Source organism: Grampus griseus, assembly GCF_964374135.1.
Source record: "Grampus griseus genome assembly, chromosome: 7".
Classification (NCBI taxonomy): Eukaryota; Metazoa; Chordata; class Mammalia; order Artiodactyla; family Delphinidae; genus Grampus; species Grampus griseus.
In genome coordinates this window covers 72,612,249-72,635,984 of record NC_139001.1, presented here as the reverse complement: position 1 = coordinate 72,635,984, position 23,736 = coordinate 72,612,249, and the positions used below count along the sequence as shown (strand labels likewise).

The following is a 23,736-nucleotide window of genomic DNA, read 5'->3' as shown; positions in this document are numbered from 1 at the left end:
TTTAATATGTTTTCTTTGTATTTAATTTTTAACAGTTTGATTAATATGTGTCTTGGCATGTTTCCCTTTGGATTTATCCTGTATGGGACTCTCTGTGCTTCCTGGACTTGTTTAACTATTTCCTTTCCCATATTAGGGAAGTTTTCAACTATAATTGCTTCAAATATTTTCTCAATCCCTTTCTCTCTTCTTCTTCTGGGACCCCTATAATTCGAATGTTGGTGCGTTTAATGTTTTCCCAGAGGTCTCTGAGACTGTCCTCAGTTCTTTTCATTCTTTTTTCTTTATTCTGCTCTGCAGTAGTTATTTCCACTATTTTATCTTCCAGGTCACTTATCTGTTCTTATGCCTCAGTTTTTCTGCTATTGATCCCTTCTAGAGAATTTTTAATTTCATTTATTGTGTTGTTCATCATTGTTTGTTTGCTCTTTAGTTCTTCTAGGTCCTTGTTAAATGTTTCTTGTACTTTCTCTATTGTAGTTCCAAGATTTGGATCAACTCTGCTATCATTATTCTGAATTCTTTTTCAGGTAGACTGCCTATTTACTCTTCATTTGTTAGGTCTGGTGAGTTTTTATCTTGCTCCTTCATCTGTTGTGTTTTTCTGTCTTCTCATTTTGCTTAACTTACTGTGTTTGGGGTCTCCTTTTCACAGGCTGCAGGTTCGTAGTTCCCTTTGTATTTGGTATCTGTCCCCAGTGGCTAAGGTTGGTTCTGTGGGTTGTGTAGGCTTCCTGGTGGAGGGGACTAGTGCCTGTGTTCTGGTGGATGAGGCTGGATCTTGTCTTTCTGGTGGGCAGGTCCATGTCTGGGTGTGTTTTGGGGTGTCTGTGGACTTATTATGACTTTAGGCAGCCTCTCTGCTAATGGGTGGGGTTGTGTTCCTGTCTTGCTAGTTGTTTGGCATAGGATGTCCAGCACTGTAGCTTATTGTTCATTGAGTGAAGCTGGGTGTTGGTGTTGAGATGGATATCTCTGGGAGATTTTCGCCATTTGATATTATGTGGAGCTGGGAGGTCTCTTGTGGACCAGTGTCCTGAAGTTGGCTCTCCCACATCAGAGGCACAGCCCTGACTCCTGGCTGGAGCACCAAGATCCTTTTGACCACACGGCTCAGAATAAAAGGGAGAAAAAATAGAAAGAAAGAAGAAAAGAAAGAAAGAAAGGAGGAAAGAAAGGCAGAAAGAAAGAAAGAAGGAAAGAAAGGAAGAAAGAAAGAAAGAAAGAGGGTAAAATAAAATAATGTTATTAAAATAAAAAATATAGTTACTAAGAAAAAAACTTTAAAAAGAAAAAAAAAAACGGGTTGAGAGAAACCTAGGACAAATGGTGAAAGCAAGGCTATACAGACAAAATCACACACAGAAGTATACATATAGACACTCACAAAAAGAGGAAAAGGGGAAAAAATAATATATCGTTGCTCCCAAAGTCCACCTCCTCAATTTGGGATGATTGGTTGTCTATTCATATATTCCACAGATGCAGGGTACATCAAGTTGATGGTGGAGCTGCTCCTGAGGCTGCTGGGAGAGATTTCCTTTTCTCTTCTTTGTTTGCACAGCTCTGGGGTTTAGCTTTGGATTTGGACCCGCCTCTGCGTGTAGGTCACCTGAGGGTGTCTGTTCTTCGCTCAGACAGGACGGGGTTAAAGGAGCAGCTGATTCGGGGGCTCTGGCTCACTCAGGCTGTGGAGAGGGAGGGGTATGGATGCAGGGCGAGCCTGTGGCAGGAGAGGCTGGCGTGATATTGCACCAGTTGGAGGCGTGCTGTGCGTTCTCCCGGAGAAGTTGTCCCTGGATCAAAGGACCCTGGCAGTGGTAGGCTGCACAGGCTCCCGGGAGGGGAGGTGTGGAGAGTGACCTGTGTTTGCTCACAGGCTTGAAGGTGGAGGCAGCAGCAGCCTTAGCGTCTCGTGCCCGTCTCTGGGGTCCACGCTATTAGCCATGGCTCGTGCCCGTCTCTGGAGCTCCTGTAAGTGGCGCTCTTAATCCCCTGTCCTTGCGCACCAGGAAACAAAGAGGCAAGAAAAAGTCTCTTGCCTCTTTGGCAGCTCCTGACCTTTTCCCAGCTTCCCTCCTGGCTAGCTGTGGCACAGCAGCTCCCTTCAGGCTGTGTTCACGCCGCCAAACCCAGTCCTCTCCCTGCGATCCGACAGAAGTCCAAGCCTCAGCTCCCAGCGGCCCCCCCCCCGCCCCAGTGGGTAAGCAGAGAAGCCTCTCGGGCTGGTGAGTGCTGGTCGGCACTGATCCTCTGTGCGGGAATCTCTCCGCTTTGCCTTCTGCACCCCTGTGGCTGCGATCTCCTCCGCGGCTCAGAAGGTTCCCCTCTCCGCCATCTGCAGTCTCCGCCCACAAAGGGGCTTCCCAGTGTGTGGAAACCTTTCCTCCTTCACAGCTCCCTCCCACTGGTGCAGGTCCCGTCCCTATTCTTTTGTCTCTGTTTATTCTTTTGCCCTACCCAGGTACGTGGGGAGTTTCTTGCCTTTTGGGAGGTCTGAGGCTTTAAAGCTGCCTTTAAAATTTATCCAGAAAGGCAAAAGACTTAGAATAGCCAAATTACTTTTGAAAAAGAAAAATAAAGTTGAATAACTTACACTATCATATCTCTAGACTTACTATAAAAGGTATAATTATCAAGACAATGTAGTATTGGTTTATGGATAGACATATAATGAATGAAACAGAAGAGAGTCCAGAAAAAGAACCCACGAATATGGTCAATTGATTTTTTTTTAATTGTGGATAAACATACACAACATAAAGTGTACCATTTTAACCAACTCTGGTATTAAGTACATTCACATTGTTGTGCAACTATTACCACCATCCATCACCAAATTTTCATCTTCCCAAACTGTAACACTGTCCCCATTAAACACCAATTCCCCATTGTCCTCTGTCTCCAGTGTTTAGAAACCACCATGATACTTCCTGTCTCTATAAATTTGACTACTCTAGGTTCCTTATATAGGTGGAATTTATCCTTTTGTGACTGGCTTATTTCACTTAGCATGTCTTTAAGCTTCATCCATGCTGTATCTGAATTTTCTTCTAAATAATAAATCATTGTTTACATACCATATTTTGCTTATTCATTCATCAATGAACACTCCAGTTGCTTCTATCTTTGGCTATTGTGAATAATGCTTCCGTGAATGCATAATACATTTGTATTCTGTGGGTATACAAATATGTTTAACTCCGTGCTTAAAACTCTTTGGTGTATATACCTAGCAGTGGAATTGCTGGATCATATGGTAATTCTATATGTAATTTTTTGAGAAACTAATGTACTGTTTTCTACAGCAGCTGCATTATTTTACATTCCCACCTGCAGTGCACAAGGATTCCAATTTTTCCATGTCCTTGTCAACACATGCTATTTTCTGGTGTGTTTGGTTTTTTGCTTTGTTTTGTTTTGAATAATAGCCATCCTCTTGGATGTGAAGTGATATCTCACTGTGGTGTTATGTTCAGCTGATTTTGACAAATGTGTGCTGATAATTCAATGAGGAAAGACTGATCTTTTTAATAAATTGTGCAGGATGTGTATTAAAAAATAAATGAAAGTCAAACCTTGCCTCATACAATATACAAAAATTAATAAGTAAAATCATACATTCAATGAAATTCCTATCAAAATACCAATGGCATTTTTCACAGAACTAGAACAAATAATGTTAAATGTTGTATGGAAACACAAAAGACTCCAAATAACCAAAACAATCTTGAGAATGAAGAACAGAGCTGGAGGAATCAGGCTCCCTGATTTCAGACTATACTACAAAGCTACAGTAAACAAAACAGTATGGTACTGGCACAAAAACAGACACAAAGATCAATGGAACAGGATATAAAGCCCAGAAATAAACCCATGCACTTATGGTCAATTAAGCTACAACAAAGGAGGCAAGAACATACACTGGAGAAAAAGTCTCTTCAATAAGTGGTGCTGGGAAAACTGACAGCTACATGTAAAAGAATGAAATTAGAACATTCTCTAACACCATATACAAAAATAAACTAAAAATGGATTAAATACCTAAATGTAAGACTGGATACTATAAAACTCCTAGAGGAAAACATAGGCAGAACAGTCTTTGACATAAATCACAGCAATATCTTTCTTGGATCCTTCTCCTAGAGTCACGGAAATAAAAGCAAAAATAAACAAATGGGACCTCATTAAACTTAAAAGTTTTTGCACAGCAAAGGAAACCATCAACAAAAAGAAAAGGCAACCTACTGAATGGGAGAAAATATTTGCAAATGATATGACCAATAAGAGATTAATATCCAACATATATAAACAGCTCATACAACTGAACAACAAAAAAAAAAAACAAAGAACCCCCAACAAGGAACTACTGTATAGCACAGGGAACTCTGCTCAATATTCTATAATAACCTAAATGGGAAAATAATTTGAAAAAGAATAGATACATGTATAACTGAATCACTTACTGTAGACATGAAACTAACACAACATTGCTAATCAACTATGCTCCAGTATAAAATAAAAATTTTTTAAATTAATCAATTGATTAAAAAACCCCAAAGAACCCAATTTTAAAAATGGGCAGAAGAACTGAATAGACATTTTTCCAAAGAGGAACTACAGATGGCTAATAGGCACAAGAGAAGATGTTCAACATTGCTAATCATTAGGAAAGGTAAATCAAAACCATAATGAGATATCACCTTACACCTGTCAGAATGGCCATCATCAAAAAGAACACAAATAACAAATGTTGGCAAGGATGCGGAGAAAAGGGAACCCTTGTACACTGTTGGTGGGAGTGTAAATTGGTGCAGTCACTGTGGAAAACGTTATGGAGGTTTCTCAAAAAACTAAAAATAGAACTACCATATGACCCAGCAATTCCACTCCCGGGTATATAGCTGAAAAAAAACCCCCACTAATTCAAACAGATACATGCACCCCAGTGTTCATAGCAGCATTACTTACAATTGCCAAGATATGGAAGCAACCTAGATCTTCATCAACAGATAAATGGATAAAACAGATGTGGTGTATACATACACAATGAAATACTACTCAGCCATAAAAAAGAATGAAATTTTGTCATTTGCAGCAACATGGATGGACTTGGAGGGCATTATCCTAAGTAAAATAAGTCAGACAGAGAAAGACAAATACTGTATGATGGCACTTATGTGTGGAATCTAAAAAATACAACAAGATAGTGAATATAACAAAAAAGAAACAGACATATATAGAGAACAAACTAGTGGTTACCCATGGGGAGGGGGGAGGGGCAATATAGAAGTGGAGGAGTGGGAGATACAAACTATTGGTGTAAGAGAGGCTCAAGGATGTATCGTACAACATGGGGAATATAGTCAATATTTTGTAATAACTGTAAACGGAAAGTAATCTTTAAAAATTGTATAAAAATAGTAAAAAATAGCAATAATAGCAAAATAAATAAATAAAACTTCTAGAAGAAAACACTGGAGAAGAAGTTTCATCACTTTGGAGTAGGCAAAGGTTTCTCAGATAAGATAGTAAAGCACAAACTATAAAGAAAAAATTGACACAGTGAACTTAATCAACATTAAAACTTTTCCTCTTCAAAAGACATCTTCAGAAACTTAAATTGCAAACAAAACACTAGCAGAAAATATCTGTGATATATATATCTGACAAAGAACTTGTATTCACAATACATAAAGAACTTATATATCAATAGTAAGACAAACAACCCAATTTAAAAAGGCAAATTAGGGACTTCTCTGGTGGCACAGTGGTTAAGAATCCACCTGCCGATGCAGGAGACATGGGTTCAAGCTCTGCTCTGGGAAGATGCCACATGCCGTGGAGCAACTAAGCCCGTGTGCCACAACTACTGAGCCTGTGCTCTAGAGCCCGTGAGCCACAATTACTGAGCCCATGAACCACAACTACTAAAGCCCAAGTGCCTAGAGCGCGTGCTCCACAAGAGAAGCCACCGCAATAAGAAGCCTGCGCACCACAATGAAGTAGCCCCCACTCTCCGCAACCAGAGAAAGCCCGCATGCAGCAGCGAAGACCCAACACAGCCAAAAACAAACAAATAAATAGTAAAAAAATAAAAATAAAAAGGCAAATTATTTTAATAGATGTTTTATAAAAGATATACACATGCCCAATAAGCACAGGAAAAAATGTTCAGCATCTTTAGTTATCAGGGAAATGCATATTTAAACCACTTCACACACATTAGAATGGCTAAAATTCAACATACAGTTGACCCTTGAACAATGCAGGGGTCAGGGACACCAACCCTCTGCATAGCTGAAAACCTGTGTGTAACTTAGAGTTGACCCTCCAAGGTCCCTATCTGTGGATTCAACCAACTGCAGATAGTATAGTACTGCAGTAGTATATACAGCTGAAAAAAATCCACACATAAGTGGATCCTTGCAGTTCAAACCCTTGCTCTTCAGTGTCAACTGTATTGACAATACCAAGTGTTGACAAGAATGTGGAGCAACTGGAACTTCATACACTGCTGTTGGGGGTGTAAAATGGTATAGCTACTTTGGAAAACTGGCAGTTTCTTGAACAGCTAAACATAAAACTAACATAGGCCCAGCTAGTCCAAGAGAAACAAAACATGACTCCACAAAGACTTGTACACAAATGTTCATTGACGCTTACTTGTAATAACCAAAAACTGAAACAACTCAAATGTTCATCAACAGGCAGATGAATAAACAATTTGTAGTATATACATAAAAAGAAATAATACTCAGCAATAAAAAGGAATAAACTAATGATACACACAGTACAGCTTAGTCTCAAATCACTCTGCTGATGAAGGAAGTCAGACACAAAAGACTACCTGTTGTATAATTCCATTTATGTGAAATAAATCTAATCTAAAATGACAAAAGCAGATCAATGCTTGCCTCAGAAGGGGCAGTGAGGGAAATTTTTGAAGGGGTGGAAATGATTCTGTTGGTGCTTAGATGGGTGATTGATTTGTCAAATACTCATCACACTATGCTTGAAATAGGTACACTTTGCTTTATGTAAATTATACCACAATAAAGTTGATTTTAAAGTAATACACCTCATTTCTAGCCTAATGTTCAATATTAAAAGATAGAGAAAATGTGAAACAGGAAAGATGATAAAGATTCATCAGGAAACTGAATAATTTGGAAATTAGAAACTCAATTCTAAGTCCTTCACGAATATATTGTTTATAATGGTGGACTCCAGAAGCAGAAAACCAGGGTTCAAATCCTAGCTCTGACACTTAGTAGCTGAGTAATTCTGGGCAATTTAAGTAACTATCTGTGCCATAATTTACTATAAAGTGAGGATAATAATAGTATACCTACCTCATATCATTCTTATAGAGACTAAATGAAATTATATGAAGTGCTTACAACTGTGTCAGGCACACAGTAATTGCTATGTAAATGTTAGCTATTGCTGTGCAAATTAAAACAACCAGAGGGCTTCCCTGGTGGTGCAGTGGTTGACAGTCCGCCTGCCAATGCAGGGGACACAGGTTTGTGCCCTGGTCCGGGAGGATCCCACATGCCGCGGAGCGGCTGGGCTCGTGAGCCATGGCCGCTGAGCCTGCGCATCCGGAGCCTGTGCTCTGCAATGGGAGAGGCCACAACAGTGGGAGGCCCGCGTACCGCAAAAAAACAAAAAAACAGAAACTTATTCCAGGCTGCTCATATCTGAGTTGTTTTTATCTGATAGCTGTTCAATAGTCTATTAAAAAGTAAATCCAACACACTTTACAATGAAAATCACCCCCTACATGCTATATAGGCAGACAGACCAATGATTTCATGGAAAGAGAGACTGAAGCAGAATCTGAAGTATTATTATAATCCAGAGGTGAGTGGATTAGCATAGAGTCTCAAGTCTGGACAAACTAGGACAACTTTCAACATCTTTTCTGTGGGTCTTTGTAAAAATGAAATTTTCATTTCTAAAGCTGTCAATTTACCAAAGTGAACTATGAAGATCTAAATGCACAATACATAAGAAGCAAAATTAAGAGATTCTCAGAACGAATTATATTAACCATAACATTTCTAAAGTAAGTATCACACCAAAAAATCTAAAATAAATCAGAAATATCTAATTAAAAGTTGCAAAATAAGCTCAGATTTAGTTGCCTTATATATCCTGAGAGGTTTATTGATTTCTTTCTTTTTTCAATGTAATTGTAGCTTCTTTTTATTAGTAGGAGTGATAATATGATTTTTTATTGTGGTAAAAGATATATAACATAAAATTTACCATTTTTCCAGGTTTGTTGAGATATAATTGACATATAACATTTTATTTGTTTCAGGTATACAGCATGAAGGTTTGATATATGTATAGATGGTGAAATGATTACCACAATATAAGTTAACATCTATCACCTCATATAGTTACAAATTCTGTGTGTGCATGTGTGTTAACTTTCAAGATCTACCTTCTAAGCAACTTTCAAATATACAATACGTTGTTTTAAACTTTAGTCACCATGCTGTATGTTACATCCCCAGTACTTATTTACCTTATAGCTGAAAGTCTGTACCTTTTGAACACCTTCATCCATTTTGACCACTCTCACTTACCCCTTCCTCTGGCAACTGAGCGATCTGTCCTCTATATCTATGAGTTTGGGGTTTTTTTAGAGTCCACATATAAGTGATATCATACACTATTTGTCTTTCTCTGTCTGACTTATTTCACTTAGCAAAATCATGAATGGCAAAATATCCTTCTTTTTTATGGATGAATAAAATTTCATATTGTATACATATACCATATCTTCTTTATCCGTTCCTGCATCGATAGACACTTAGGTTGTTTCCATGTCTTGTCTATTGTAAATACTGTTGCAATGAAATTGGCGAGTGTAGATATTTTTTCCAAGATAGGGATTTCATTTCTTCAGATATATACCTAGAAGTGGAATTGCTGGATCATATGGTAGTTCTGTTTTTAATTTCTTGAGGAACCTCCATACTATTCTTCATAGTGGCTGCACCAATTTACATTCTCACCAGTAGTGTACAAGAGTTCTTTTTTTTTTTCCAACATACTGCCAGCACTTGTTATCTCTTGTCTTTTTGATGATGGCCATTCTAATAGGTGTGAGGAGATAGCTTGCTGTAGTTTTTATTTGCATTTTCCTGATGATTAGTGATGTTGAGCATCTTTTCATGTATGTTTGGCCATTTGTATGTCTTCTTTGCAAAACTGTCTATTCAGTTCCTCTGCCCATTTTTTAATCAGGTCATTTGTTTTTTGTTGTTGTTATTTGTTGTATATCAATTTCTTACATATACATGCAATTTTCTCTTATGTTAGTATTTGAAATAAAAATATGCTTAAGATGTTTTATTAAAAAGCAAATTCTTTGCTATGTGACATCCTATGTCTTAGGAATTTTAATTCCTTCTTTTGTTGATATATTTCTTTTTGAGCTTAAAACATAATATCTATGATCTGAAAAAGTATATGTTCTAAGTAATTTTTTGTCAAAACTGTTTAGTATCATGTTTTCTCTCCATCCCAGAAGAGGGTGAGGAAGAGTAAAATGTTAATTGATTTATCCAGATTCAATCTCTCCCATGTTCACCGGTTATGTGCAATATTATAATTTTCTAAATACTATAGAATTTTGGCTTCTTAACAGTCAAAATCTTTACTTGTGTTTTTATTTTTTATGTGACATATTTGTTATGCTTGTTCTACAGAATATTAGATACAATGTGACTCCTTAATCAAAATGAATAAGCACCCCCTTTAAAAAAAATCATAGGGTTAAATATTGAGGTGGAAAATATACTTTGCACCCAAATTAGAATCTTGTTAGATGTGGCTGCCTTTTCCTTATTAAAAGAACTGTTATACATCAAAAACCTGCTTTGATGAAGAATAGGAAAAAAACCATTATCAAAAACAAAGACTTGTTACAGGTAGTATTGAAAATAAATAATTGGCTTTTGTTCATGAATAGCTAAATCTGTTTTACGGTTTGAAAGAGCTAAGAACAGATTGCTTCTCTTAGATTGTTAGCAAAGAAATGTTTTCATCAATTAACATTCTTTGCTAAGAACAGTTTTCTCCAGTGCTTTTTCTCAAATGGAGTATTACATAAATAGGCCTGCCCAAAAGACAATTCCTGGGCTTTTTTCTTTGATGTCTTAGGGTATAATAATTATGGCATGTAGTTCTGAATTATGGAAGAAAACAAAAAAAAAATCACATTTCAAACAGATAATTTACTTGAAGAAAAAGTTGCCATAGGTAGCCATTCCTGCAAATTAAATGAAAGGCCAGTCTTCCTCTTCATCATGCTTTTGCCTAACATTTACAGGAGGATGGAAGTAGGGAATAAAGAGTTGTTGCAAAAGGCCCAGAACTGTAAGAACACACCATCCCACTCTCCCACGTACATTCCCCTGCCTCACCTTTACCTTTCGTCTTCTACCCTGTGCTGAAGAGATTACCATTTTATGAGGGTTTATGTAGTGGGGTGCAATAATCACCAACATTTATGTAGCAATTTCTCCTAGCCAGGCACTATCCTAGGAGCTTTATCTATTTTGATTCATTTAATTCTCACAATAATGTTTTGTTAACACTGTTTCTCCTATTTCGCTGAGTGGGAAACTAAGGTCAAAGATCATACAGCTCCTGCATGGCAGAGACCAGATGCACACCCAGGCAGTGTGGCCCTAGAGCCCATGGACCTAACTGCCTTCTGTATTCTGCTCTCTCTCAGGAATGGAGACAAAGCATAGGTGGTGGTGCTCCTCAACACACAGAGAAGTGTACTTCTGTCATTTTTATTTTAGTAAACAGCTCCTCCCTTGTTAGGGTAAGGGTAAGATCCTAGAGGGAAAGAAAGGAAGACAAGATAGAAGCCGGAGTTAAGGGAAGAGACAGATCTTGAACAAGGAAAAAGAAAGAAGTCTATTCAAAATACTAGTTTATGGAAAAATAAAAACAAAGAGGGTGGTGGAAACAGACTTAAGGGCTAAGGCAAAGTGAGAAACATTTGTGGCAAACTTCTTTCAAAAGAACACAAAGCCAAGATTTAGAATGAGATCATGCAGTGTCATTTTACACGTGAATTAATGTAAGCCCGGAAAAGATTTTAGTCTGATACATTTTATAGATCAGTAAACACAGGGACAGAGAGATTAAATGCTTTGTCCAAGACTTGAAGAAGCAGGTAGCATAGGCAAGGCTAAAGCCCAACCATATATCCTATCATTGAGCTCAGTGCCCTTCCACCAACTATAACAAACACAATTTGTCAGCTTTCAAAATACAGATATGATTGTCAGTAGGTTTTGACTCAACTTCAAGAACATAAAAAATAGCTACAGTGTATACATATTGGAAATTAAATACAAAGTCCCTGAAGTTATATTCTTAATAGCCAAATAATATTGTGGGAGAGCAGTATAGTCATTTATAAATGCAAGAAAGAGTACTCTTGATATAAATGCATATTTTTCCCCTAATATTCTTTCCCCATCAACATTTTAAAATTGACTTTTTTAGTTTTGGAAAATGAGTCACACACAAATAGTATACAGCAAACACAGTAAAATATCTAAATCGTATTGATTTCTTATTAAAGACACTGAATTCAGAAGGAGTCTTAGGCTAGTTGTACAGCCAGTTTTTATGCTGGTTTGTAATATCAAAGGTTCTTTCAGCTCTAAAATTCTATAATTTAGAAAATTGGCAATTGAAATAAACAGTAGATTTAAATATTGAATTTAAGTGTATTTGACCAATGAAATTATGATATACCACCTAACATAAGCTTGTAAAGAAAATTGTTTATAGTGGCTTCAACAAATGGAGATTTATTAGAAGTTCATAAAATGCTAATGATTATGCTACCTATGGTATTTCAGACTATGTTAATTAATAAAGAAATTTTTACCTAATATTAACAAATAGAAGGAAGGATGAAAAAAGAAAAATTGACATAAAGTAGAAATAAAGAGGACTTTTCTAGGGTAAACTCTCAGATGTCAAAGACCCTTGTGTTTATGGTCAGCTATAGGTACAGTAGCATGCTCATACTAAAAATTCAGAAGTTTGCGTATTTTACATTTTTTTAAGTTTAAAAAAGGTGAGAATAGAGAAGTGTATTAAGAATGGAGAAGTATATTGTCTCATTTTCATAGATGTGGGGCAGAGGCAGTGAAAAAGTGACATTTCCAGTGCTAAATAATAGATCACTGAAAGCCTAGGATTTTGAAATCAGGTTTTCTATTGATCATAAAAATGCATTAATTCTGTGTGGGTGGAATTTTTTTCTTTTCTCAAATTCTCTACAGCAATTTCCTTTGCTTTCTTTCCATTGTGTTGTTATTTATTTCTCACTTTCAAGTCATTTGGATCTGTCAAAAGAATAATACTTGTCTCAGTACCACTCAAGACTTCACTGACGTCTCCCAGGTTGGATGACAATAATGATCAGCATCTCTAATGATGTTAGAGATTTAAATGTGATTTACTGGAGACAAATGATCTGAGTGATCTTTAAGACAAAACATCAAAAGTTTAGATTTGAATGTCATCTTCCAAAGACTTATTTCTACTACCTGTGGAAGACAGGAGAGAAAAACTAAAAAAACAAAGCAAACAAACCAAAACAGGAAGGAAAGAATGTACACTTTAAAGATATTCTACTAAAACTAAGGTCCTTAAACAGTCTCCAACACACCCTCCATTAATAAGCATTTTTTGCAAATACATATAAAATTATTGTTATAAATTCTTTAAGTATAATATTATCGTAACATGTAAATTGTAAAACACAAATACAGAGAAATCCATAAATACAAAAAAGGTAATATAGTATTGATAATTTTAGTAGATTTTAGTGAGAGTTATGTGATTGAAAATGTATTACCTTGAAAATCTTGGTTTAATACTGGATCATAGAGGGTTCAAAGTCTAAGGTCAGTTTATTCCCATACTTAGCTATAAGGACTATAATAGTTAAAATAGATACCACAATGAGATATGGAAGAAGTGCAAAATTGGCTTCATGTACTCAATTATGATACTCAAAATTCAATTTCATCCACTAATTATACAAGGGTTGCAGCTCAGTATTTTTCTCGAGTAATTTTCTGACTTCCCTGATATCATTTTCCTTGTAAAGTTTTTTTCATTTTTCTTTTTTTTTTTTCCCTTTAACATTTAACAAATGGGGCCTAAATCCACTGAAATGCATTTGGAAGATTTTCAATCGTGTTAGAAAATTGTTTCCAAATTTACTAAGCGCTCATATATGAGAGTTTTAAGATGATGTGCTTATGCCATTTTTAAATGTTTTTATTTGTAATAGCTTTATTGAGATCTAACATTCCATAAAGATACATCCATTATAAGTGTGCAGTACAATTATTTTTAGTAAATGTATAGTTGTAGGGCTTCCCTGGTGGCACAGTGGTTAAGAATCTGCCTGCCAATGCAGGGGATATGGGTTCGAGCCCTGATCCAGGAAGATCTCACATGTCACAGAGCAACTAAGCCCGTGCGCCACAGCTACTGAGCCTGTGCTCTAGAGCCCACGAGCCACAACTACTGAGCCTACGTGCCACAACTACTGAAGCCCATGCGCCTAGAGACCATGCTCCGCAACAAGAGAAGTCACTGCAATGAGGAGCCCATGCACCACAACGAAGAGTAGCCACTGCTCACCGCCAACTGGAGAAAGCCTGTGTGCAGCCACAAAGACCCAACGCAGCCAAAAATAAATTTTAAAAATAAATAAATTTTAAAAAATGTATAGTTGTACAACCATCACCACCATTTAGTTCTAGAACATTTCAATCACCTGAAAAATTTCTGTCATAACCACTTGCAATCAGTCTTCCCATCCCAGCATAAGGTAATCACCGATCTGCTTTCTGTCTCTATTTTCCTTTTTTGGAAGTGTGGTCTTTTGTGGCTGGATTTTTTCCTCTTAGCATAATATATTGGAGGTTTATCCATATTGTAACATGTATTAGTAGTTCATTATTTTTATTGTTAAATAGCATTCCATTACACAGCATTTTATCTCATCATTATTTGATGGACATTTGAATTATTTCAGTTTTTCCCTATTACAGATACTACTGTAATAATTCATGTAAAAAGTCTTTGGACATATGTTTTTATTTCTCTTGACGAGATTTCTAGAAGTAGAATTGCTGGATCATATGGTAAGTTTATATTTTAAAGAAACTGTCAAACAGTTTTCCAAAGTGGGTACAGCAACCAGCAATCTATGATAGTTACAGTTTTTCCACATCCTTGTAGTCACTTGGTATTGTCAATCTTCTGCCTTATACTTATTCTAGTAGTTGTATAGTGGTATTGTATTGAAGTTTTAATGTGCATTTCCCTAATGATGTTGAACATCTTTTCATTTGATTATTAGCCATTTGTATAACTTTTTGGTGAAATATCTATTCAAATATTTTGTCCATTTAAAAAATTGATTTGTTTGCCTTTTTTTTAAAAGAACTTATTTATTTATTTATTTATTTTTGGCTGAGTTGGGTCTTCGTTGCTGTGCGTGGGCTTTCTCTCTAGTTGCGGCAAGCGGGGGCTACTCTTCACTGCGGTGCACGGGCTTCTCATTATGGTGGCTTCTCTTGTTGCAGAGCACGGGCTCTAGGCACATGGACTTCAGTAGTTGTGGCGCATGGGCTAAGTTGTTCCATGACATGTGGGATCATCCTGGACCAGGGCTCGAACCCATGTCTCCGGCATTGGCAGGCGGATTCTTAACAACTTTGCCACCACGGAAGCCCTGTTTGCCTTATTTTTGATGTTTAGAAGTTCTTTATATATTCTGACAAAAGCCCTTTATCAGATTCTGCTTTTCAAATATTTTTTCCCAGTCTGTGGCTTGTCTTTTCATTTTCTTACTGATGCCTCTTGAAGAACAAAACAATTTTCTATAAAGTCCAATTTACCAATTTCTTCTTTTATGGATCATGATATAGTGTAATATCTAAGGAATCTTTGCCTAAAGCATGGTCACAGAGATTTTGTACTATGTCTTCTCCCAGAAATCTTATAATTTTAGTTCTTAGGTCTATGATGCATATTTAGCTATTTTTTCTGTATGGTATAAATTAAGAGTATAAGTTCATTATTTTGCACATGAATGTCAAATTATCCTAGGAGCATTTCTTGAGAAGACATCCCTTTCCCCATTGAACTACCTTGGCAGTTTGTTGAAAATTAATTGACCATCAATGTAAGGGCTTATTTCTGTACCTTCTATTCTATTTCATTGATCTGAACAGCTATCATTATGCCAATATTATATTCTATTATTGTAACTTTTGAAATTGGATGTTATAATTCCTCCTACTTTGTTGTTGTTTTGATGTTCTTGTTCCTATGTTTGTCCATTTGAAGACTGGCTTGTAATTTCTAATAGGGATTTTAATAGGGATCACACTGAATCAATAGTCAGAGGTTTTATATTTCTTTTCTAAAATTTATTCCTAAGTATTATACTCTTTTTCATGTTATCGTAAATGGAATTATTTTCTTAAATTCATTTTTAATTTGCTATTTCTTAGCATATAAAAATTCAACTGATTTTTGTATATTGGTCTTATATCTTGTGACCTTGCTAAATTTATTATCACTCTAGTATTACTCTTTTTTTGTATATACTTTAGATTTTCATGCATAGATCATGTCATCTGCGAATAAAGAGAGCTTTAATTTTTCCTTTCCAACCTATATGCTTTTATTTTTCTTTCCTTATTACAATGGCTAAAACTTCCAGTGATATGTTAAAGAGATGAGAGTGGACATCATTTTATTCTCAATCTTAGGGGGAAATCATTCAGCCTTCACCATAAATGTGATGTTAGCTGTAGGCTTTTCATAAATGCACTTTGTCATATTGAAGAAATTCCCTTCTAGTGCTAGTTTTTTTAGCATTTTCATCATGAATGGGTATTAGATCTTGTCAATTGCTTTTTCTGCATCTATTTTCATCTTCATTTTTTTCTTATTTTTAAAAATCTCTATTAAACTACAGAAAAATATGGCAGTTCTTGACTTCTGTTTCCTGACAAGAGGATGTACTAGCAGGTCCTGTTTACCCGATTCCCCAGCTCAACCCCAGAGATGCACAGAAGCTGTAACCAACTGTGATGACAGTTAGCTGACCTATTGTGTAAAGAAAACAGTGGCCCAGAGATGGAAAGGGCTTGTTTTTCACTCCCGATCGCCCTGGTCAGCTTATGGTCACCTCTATGAAGCAAAGAGCTCTTTAGTTAAGAAAAATGCTGAGGTCATATTTTCTCTGAATTTATTTTAGGAGAACTTCAAATCTATTTTTTTTTTTTTTTTTTTTTTTGCGGTACGAGGGCCTCTCACTGCTGTGGCCTCTTCTGTTGCGGAGCACAGGATCCGGATGCGCAGGCTCAGCGGCCATGGCTCACGGGTCCAGCCGCTCTGCAGCATGTGGGATCTTCCCGGACCGGGACACGAACCCGTGTCCCCTGCATCGGCAGGCGGACTCTCAACCACTGTGCCACCAGGGAAGCCCTAAATCTAATATTGTAAACAGCATTTTAATGTGGTGATCATTTGATGTTCCAGGGCTGGCACTGAGTAAAATCTGCTTTTCAAATGGAGATTGTTGACTTGCCAGGTGCCCTGCATCTGTCTGACTGCCTTCTTTTGCTTTGGGCTTCACTCAAAGGTGGTGGACATATGGGTTCTGTCAGTAATTAGCATACTTCCAATATAGGTTCATTTGAGGACTGTCATCTTCATTTTTGACAGTTTTGCTAGATAAAGAAAACTTGATTGACATGCTTTTTTCTCTCAGCACCTTGAATATGTCTTTCCATCCCCTCTGGTTTCCCTTGTTTTTGATAAGAAGTCAGCTGTTAATTTTATTGTGGTTCCCTTATATATGATGAATTGTTATTCTATTTTTGCTTCAAAACTTTCTCATCTTTGTCTTTCAGCAGTCTATGATGTACCCACACTAGTGGGTCTCCTTATGTTTACTCTACTCAGGATTTACTGTGTTTCTTGGATCTATAGATTAAAATTTTTGTAAAATTTGGAAAGTTTTAGGCCATTGTTTCTTCAAATATTTTTTTATACATCCTTCTAGCCTTCCTTTTCTTCTTTTACTCACAGCTGTCCCACAAGTTTCTGAGGCTCAGTTCATTTTTTCTCAATATTTTAAAATTTGTTTTTCATACTGGATAGTTTCTGTTGGTCTAGAATTTCCCTTTAGTTCATTTTTTTAAAAAACAACCTCTATTTCTCTACTGAGAGTCCCCACTTGTTAAGTCATTTTTCCTTTAAGTTTTTAAACATATTTATAGTAGGTGTTTTGGATTACCCGTCTACTAAATTCAACAAGTGGGCTCACTCAGCCTGTCTATTGGCTACTTATTTTCCTGAATTTGGATCACAGTTTTCTGTTTTTTTAGATGTCTCATAATTTTTTGTTGAAAACTAGATATTTTACATAAAACACTGTAAAAATTTTTGATGGAGTCTAGTTTTCCTCCTGAGATGTTTTATTAAAACAATAATTACTGGAACTTCAGAATCTGTTTTCCTGAGTTGTGGGGCTACTAGTGTCTCTGATAAATTTTCCTATCTTATTTTTTAGCCTGTTTCCTAAAAAATTAGTATAAATGTTCCTAAAAAATAGTATAAATTATAATACGAATTCTAATATTTTCTTCCCATATCAGTGGTGTGGTAAAATGACTCTACCCTGAAAAAGGAGTCATGCTGCTCCTCTTCTCAAAGTTCTTCTCTTGCTCCCAACTTCAAAGGAGGAAAACTGAGAGTTAAGGAATATAAGGCTTTGTGGGAAGTGGGGAGGAATAGACACCACACTAAGTAAAGCTCTTTTACCCAAATTAGGTTGGCAATATTTGGAACTAGACAGATCATTCATTTTCTATTCTAACAAAGAATAGAAATTTAGAAATTTTTAGACTGTTGCTCTTCATAGTCCAATATGATGGTCATAATATGTGCTTTGTTTTGTTGTAAATATTTGCATAATATTTTAGTGAAACCTGTTGATTGTAAAGAACAAAGACTCACTAAAGGCAAAACAGGAAAAGAATGGGTTAAGGGTGATTATAAGTAACAAATCTCTCAAAGCGATATCTGCACTCCCATGTATATTGCGTCACTGTTCTCAATAGCCAAGATATGGAAACATCCTAAATGTCCATCAGGCAGATGAATGGATGAAAAAGATGTTGTATATATACACAATGGAATATTATTCAACCATGAAACAGGAGGACAGCCTACAATTTGCAACAACGTGGACGGACCTTCAGCACATTACGCTAAGTGAGCACATTATGCTAAGTGAGATAACTCAGACAGAGAAAGACAAGTACTGTATGATATTACTTATATGTGGGATCTAAAGAAAGTCAAACTTCGGGACTCCCCTGGCGGGCCAGTGGTTAAGATTCCACGCTTCCAATGCAGGGGGTGTGAGTTTGCGCCCTCGTTGGGGAACTAAGAATCCACATGCCGTGTGGCACGGTCAAAAATAATAAAATAAAAATAAATTTAAAAGTCAAACTTCTAAAAATCAGGGTAAATGCTTGTTATGAGGGGATGGGGGTAGGGAAATATGATTGATGTTTAAGGCTACAAACTTGCAATGAGTGGCAAATTAGCCATAGAGATCTAACATACAGCATAACGAATATAGACAATAGTGCAATATAATTATGTAATGTGATAAATATCACTACAATGGCAATCATATGGCAATATATAAATGTATCAAAGTAACACACTGTATACCTTAAATTAACACGTTATATGTCAAGTATATTTAATTTTTTTAAAATATCAAGGAACAATAAAAAAATGAATTATAGGGGCTTCCCTGGTGGCGCAGTGGTTGAGAGTCCGCCTGCCGATGCAGGGGACACGGGTTCGTGCCCCGGTCCGGGAAGATCCCACATGCCGCGGAGCGGCTGGGCCATGGCCGCTGAGTTTGCGCATCCGGAGCCTGTGCTCCGCAACGGGAGAGGCCACGGCAGTGAGAGGCCCGCGTACCGCAAAAAAAAAAAAAAAAAAAAAAAAAGAAAAGGATTATATTCTGTTTTCATGGGGAGAATAAAAACCCAGAAAACATTAGGACCAAGGCAGCTGTTCTCTCTGGCTCACTTGGTCTCTCATTTCCAAATTTCCAGGGGAAAAAAATCTGATTGGTATTAGTATAGGTTATGGGTCAATGGTCAGCCAATGGATTGGCTACATTTGTATCGGGTCCCCACCAGGGTTGATTCCATGGCCAGATGAAAGGTCATGAGGCATGCAGGACTGCTTACTTCAAGGGCTATGCATATAGGTACTTGAAAACATGTCTATTATACTTACCAGATGTTTGATGCCTTTCTGATTTTATGAAGTTGTTAAATTTGCATGATTCTATGGTGTTCCAAAAGACAGAGCAACCTGGATGCTTTCGATGGAAAAAAATGTAGGCAACCCTTATTTAAACTGCTTCACAAAGCTGAGTTTCAACTGATATCCCCAATATACAGAATTTTATAGCCTTAGCTCTGAATATGATAACTTCAAGCCAAAGCACATGCAGCCAGTTCTTTTCACACAGGTCCCCTCCCTCATAGAGGAGTAGAGATAGGTCCTGATAGAGATGAGATCTGAGACCTTTCTCTCTTAGCAGATTACATGGCAGAAACCTCTACTCTGTTCTGCCATACATTACCTCACTTTTCCACACTGAACCTCTAGTCCATCTTTTTCTAATTACCTCCCAACATTACTGATTCTAATTTTTCATTGTTGCAAGTCAAATTCTTCCAAAGACTACACGGATTCATTACTGTTGGCTTTTCCTAGTGTGGGAGGCACTTCAGTAGACCAAGGCACTATGGAGGCTAAGGTCATTACCATGACATGTATCTGATCCTTTAGGAGAGAAGGCTCATACGCTATATAACTATACCACGGGGTAGAGAGTTTTAAGTGCCAAGGTAATACACTAAATCAAAAATCATCCTCTCCAGAGGCAGGTAAGATCAGGAAATTTTCAGAAAAGGCTTTACAGGTTTAATGGTTTATTTGGCTGGGCCTCTAAAGGCAGGGGAGGATTTGCATATTCAGAGAATGTGCTGGAGGTGGGATACAGCCAATTCTGCAATCCTGAGTAGAATTATTATTAAGCTCTAGCATCCTCTCCCAGGACAAGTTTATTCCACTGCTCTCTTTCCCTCATTTGCCACCTGCCTGTGTTTTAACATTCCTTTTAAAAACAAACAACACCTCCCCACCCCCAAGCAGTGTGTTTGTGGAGTTCTTATCTTAACTGCTCCCACCTCCTCCATAGGCATCCAAGAATGAGAAAAGAGACAGTGTTTCTGCTTCTTTCTTTTCCTTGCTTCCTCTGCTATTCTTTGTCAGAAATTCACTACTAGTCATTATGGGCTAATGTGAAAATAACAAACATTGGAAAGTTACAAAGTTTTCATAATCATGAAAGGTTCAGGTTGACTTCTTTCTGAGACAGTAATTTAAAAGTTCCCCTGGATTTCTGCTGTTTACTTTTGTTCTTGAGGATGCCCCCACAGTCGGCTGAGCAGAGGCCCTGCTTCCTATCTCAATTTCCCAGCAGTTAGTTCCACCAAGGTAGTGTGGCTAGCAGGTGAAATGCTTCCCCTTCACATGTAAATAATTTGCATTTCTATGGACCCTCGGGGTGGGAGACAATGGTTTCTACTCTTCACTGGAAATCTGGAATTGAGGCATTGCAATTTGCAAGTAAAGGGCACTTTTGCAGAGGAGAACTTTATTGGCAAAAAGAGTTAGGGTTTTGAGGGCAAAGAGCACAATCTTCAGAATCATTTGAGTAGTATTCAAGGGCAGAACATTGGTAGTGAAAAAATAGAAGCTGCAAGAAATTCCTTTCAAATTGTTTCTTGCTGAAAAGAAAAGCCTATAGATGGATATGGAGGGAGAAGGATCTCCAAAGATCAGATATTTGTAAGGTGTAGAAAAAAATTTTGAAGGAGAGGATGTAACACATGATCTAAGAGAGCAATTATAATCAATGGAAGAAAATTCTGGGGTGGGAGGATGGCCAATGTTTAGGAGCACAAGTGGAGTGTGAGCTTGGAACAGAAGGCTGTCACCCTTCTCAGCCAGGACTGAAGGAAGTGATGAAGTGTGAAAATTGAGACTGAGATTTAGGAAAGTTAAGTTGAGAAACCTCGTGGTGGATGCCTCAGTCAGGTAGGAGGCAAGATCACTTGCAGAACTGGAAGAAGACCAAGTAGAGTGGAGGCCTGAGGAGAGCAGAAATAGGACAGATATGGGAGAAGTGCCCTGAATAATGTCCTTGGATCAGTATTCTGGATAATCACCCTCCTGATGAGGAAAGGAATTTAGAGAATCAGTGAAGACCCAGCCAAGTCTGGATAGCATAAACTTTTAGTGGAACAAAATGATTTCTTTATCCAGCAATGCTTGGTTGTTAGAGGAGCAACTTCAAAAGAAACCTTTCACTGAAGCATGAGAATTACCAATAATAATAATAATAATAATAATAATGTTGATTGACAACATCTTAAGGGACATTTTTCATGGTGGATTTTAGTAACATTTTAATCATTAGAAACATGAAATACACAATATCAAAATACTCATCAAACATGTGATCTGAGAAAAATGCAAAAAGAAAAGATTACTGGAGTAAAAAAATCAGTTAGTTCTTGTTTTCTTCTTTCTTTGCTAGCCTAAGGCAAGGAAAAAGGAAATATTAATGTTTTCCTTTCCACTCAACACATCTTCCATGATTATAAAAATAAAAAAAACCCAAGTCATTGGTATATTGTGAGTACATTAAATATGAGTCTTATTTATAAAAATGTGCATTTTACTTTTCCCATTCTCCTATAAACAAACACCAAAAAGAAAGCAAAAGGAAGAAATTGAAAGCATGATGAGCTAATTTCCATGATGGCAAGGCATGAGACAGCACTCCAATTCTGATTTCTTCCCAGTTCTGGAAATATTTAGGGGGAACACTCATGTTCAGCTGTTTTGTTCCACAGTCCAACCCTGCATAGGATTATCAACGATGTACAATTTTACTACAAATTGTGAAAGATGTTTTTCTTTTCTTTTTTTTTTTTTGAAAGATGTTTTTCTAATCAATGTACCAGGTTAACAATTCTTATCTATTTTTGTAATTTTCAATTATGGTAAGATAAAAACCAAAAGCAAAGCATATTATCCAACTTAAAATTCAGGACAGTAGTTAGACATATGTAGCTTGCACACATATTAATCTGTTTCTCTCAACAAAATATTTGTAATTTCCAAAATCCTATCAGCATTTTCACACAATATGGTCCCTCCAACTTGAAGGGCAATAACATAAACACAGTCTTCTTTCTAAAGAAACTAGTATAAAAATAGCAAAATCACCAAAAAGAAGGAACATAAGAATATCAATGATTATATCATAGGCAATATGCTTAAAAGCCTAATATGTTCATGAAGTCCTACTTTAATAGCTAGTATCTAAATATGAAAGTTATTTACAAAAAAAAATTGCTATTGACAAACTAGAACAAAGTGACTTTAAATGAAAGCAAAGCACTTGTAGTTAAAGCTCCAGATTTTTTGTGTGATTCCATCTCTCAGTTAATTTCTTTATCAAATTTAGAGATAAACTGGGAAGTACCTAGAAAACAAAATCCATCAATTGTAATCTATTTCCTTTTCTCCCTTGTGAAATTATCAGAAGACATGCAGGATCAACTCTATCACCTGTGTCTTTCCCAACCCTGTAAACTCTTAGGGGAAAGACCATGTACCTGTCAAGCTAATAGTGCAGAATGTACACACAGATGGGTGTTTAATACATATCCTTCAATGGAGAGATTAGAGGTTTTCTCTGGGAAGCGGGGAACACATTATCTCATGCATTGACTCAATGACATCCACCATACAATACGTCAGCCTGTTTCCTCATCAAAATATCATCCAAAGGAAATCATCTTTGGGTCTCCTTTAAGTCTTTAGACCCCAAATTTTGAGGCAAGATCCACCCAAGGGAAGGGGGAGTGGTTGGGAAGAACAAGTAGAATTCATGTGGATCAGTGACGTCAGGAAGAAGCAATGATTTAAAGGATGGGGTGCAAACTCACCTGGTGAAGCAGAAGCTGCACACATGTCAAAGTTCAAAGGGCAGAGGCTGAGGGACTCCCCAGTCGCAGGAAAAGTGAAACGCCCACTCCCAGGCTCTCAAGGATTCGTATAGTGGCTCAGCTGTCCCCGCCTTTGACGCGACGGACAAACCCTACCATGCACAGCTGCTGTTGCCAGGAAGGCAAAGCGAAAGCTGCCCCAATTTCAGAGCCAGCACTCGGGAATCCCCCGGTAGTTCTTTCCCCCACCCTCTCCCGCGCCCAAAGCCAGAGATACCTTCATCCTTACTCCTCACCGTTTCCAGGCCCTCTAGCTCTTAACAGCATCGGTCTCTATGGCGACCTGAAACCTCAGTTCCCATTGGTCAGTTCAATATGAGGGCCGGGCCAATGGGGAGGGCCAGCCTTTTCCTTCCTACCAATGGGATTGGCAGGGAGCAGGTCCGGAGACGGCGGCGTGCTGACGTTCCCGGGAGCCTGGGGCTGGCTGGGCAGGCGGGCTGGCGGCTGGGCG

General features: G+C 37.3%; 1 protein-coding gene across 1 annotated transcript in view; it reads right to left on the bottom strand.

Moving 5' to 3' along the window:
* CCDC148 (coiled-coil domain containing 148) overlaps positions 1-23,736 on the bottom strand; it is a gene marked incomplete at both ends in the record, with an annotated part of 273,810 nt that overhangs the window by 249,996 nt on the left and 78 nt on the right. Inside the window, 4 exon segments of the mRNA XM_082659036.1 lie at positions 23,500-23,539; positions 23,543-23,587; positions 23,591-23,617; positions 23,619-23,736. Coding sequence (XP_082515162.1) covers positions 23,500-23,539; positions 23,543-23,587; positions 23,591-23,617; positions 23,619-23,736 — 230 coding nt within the window.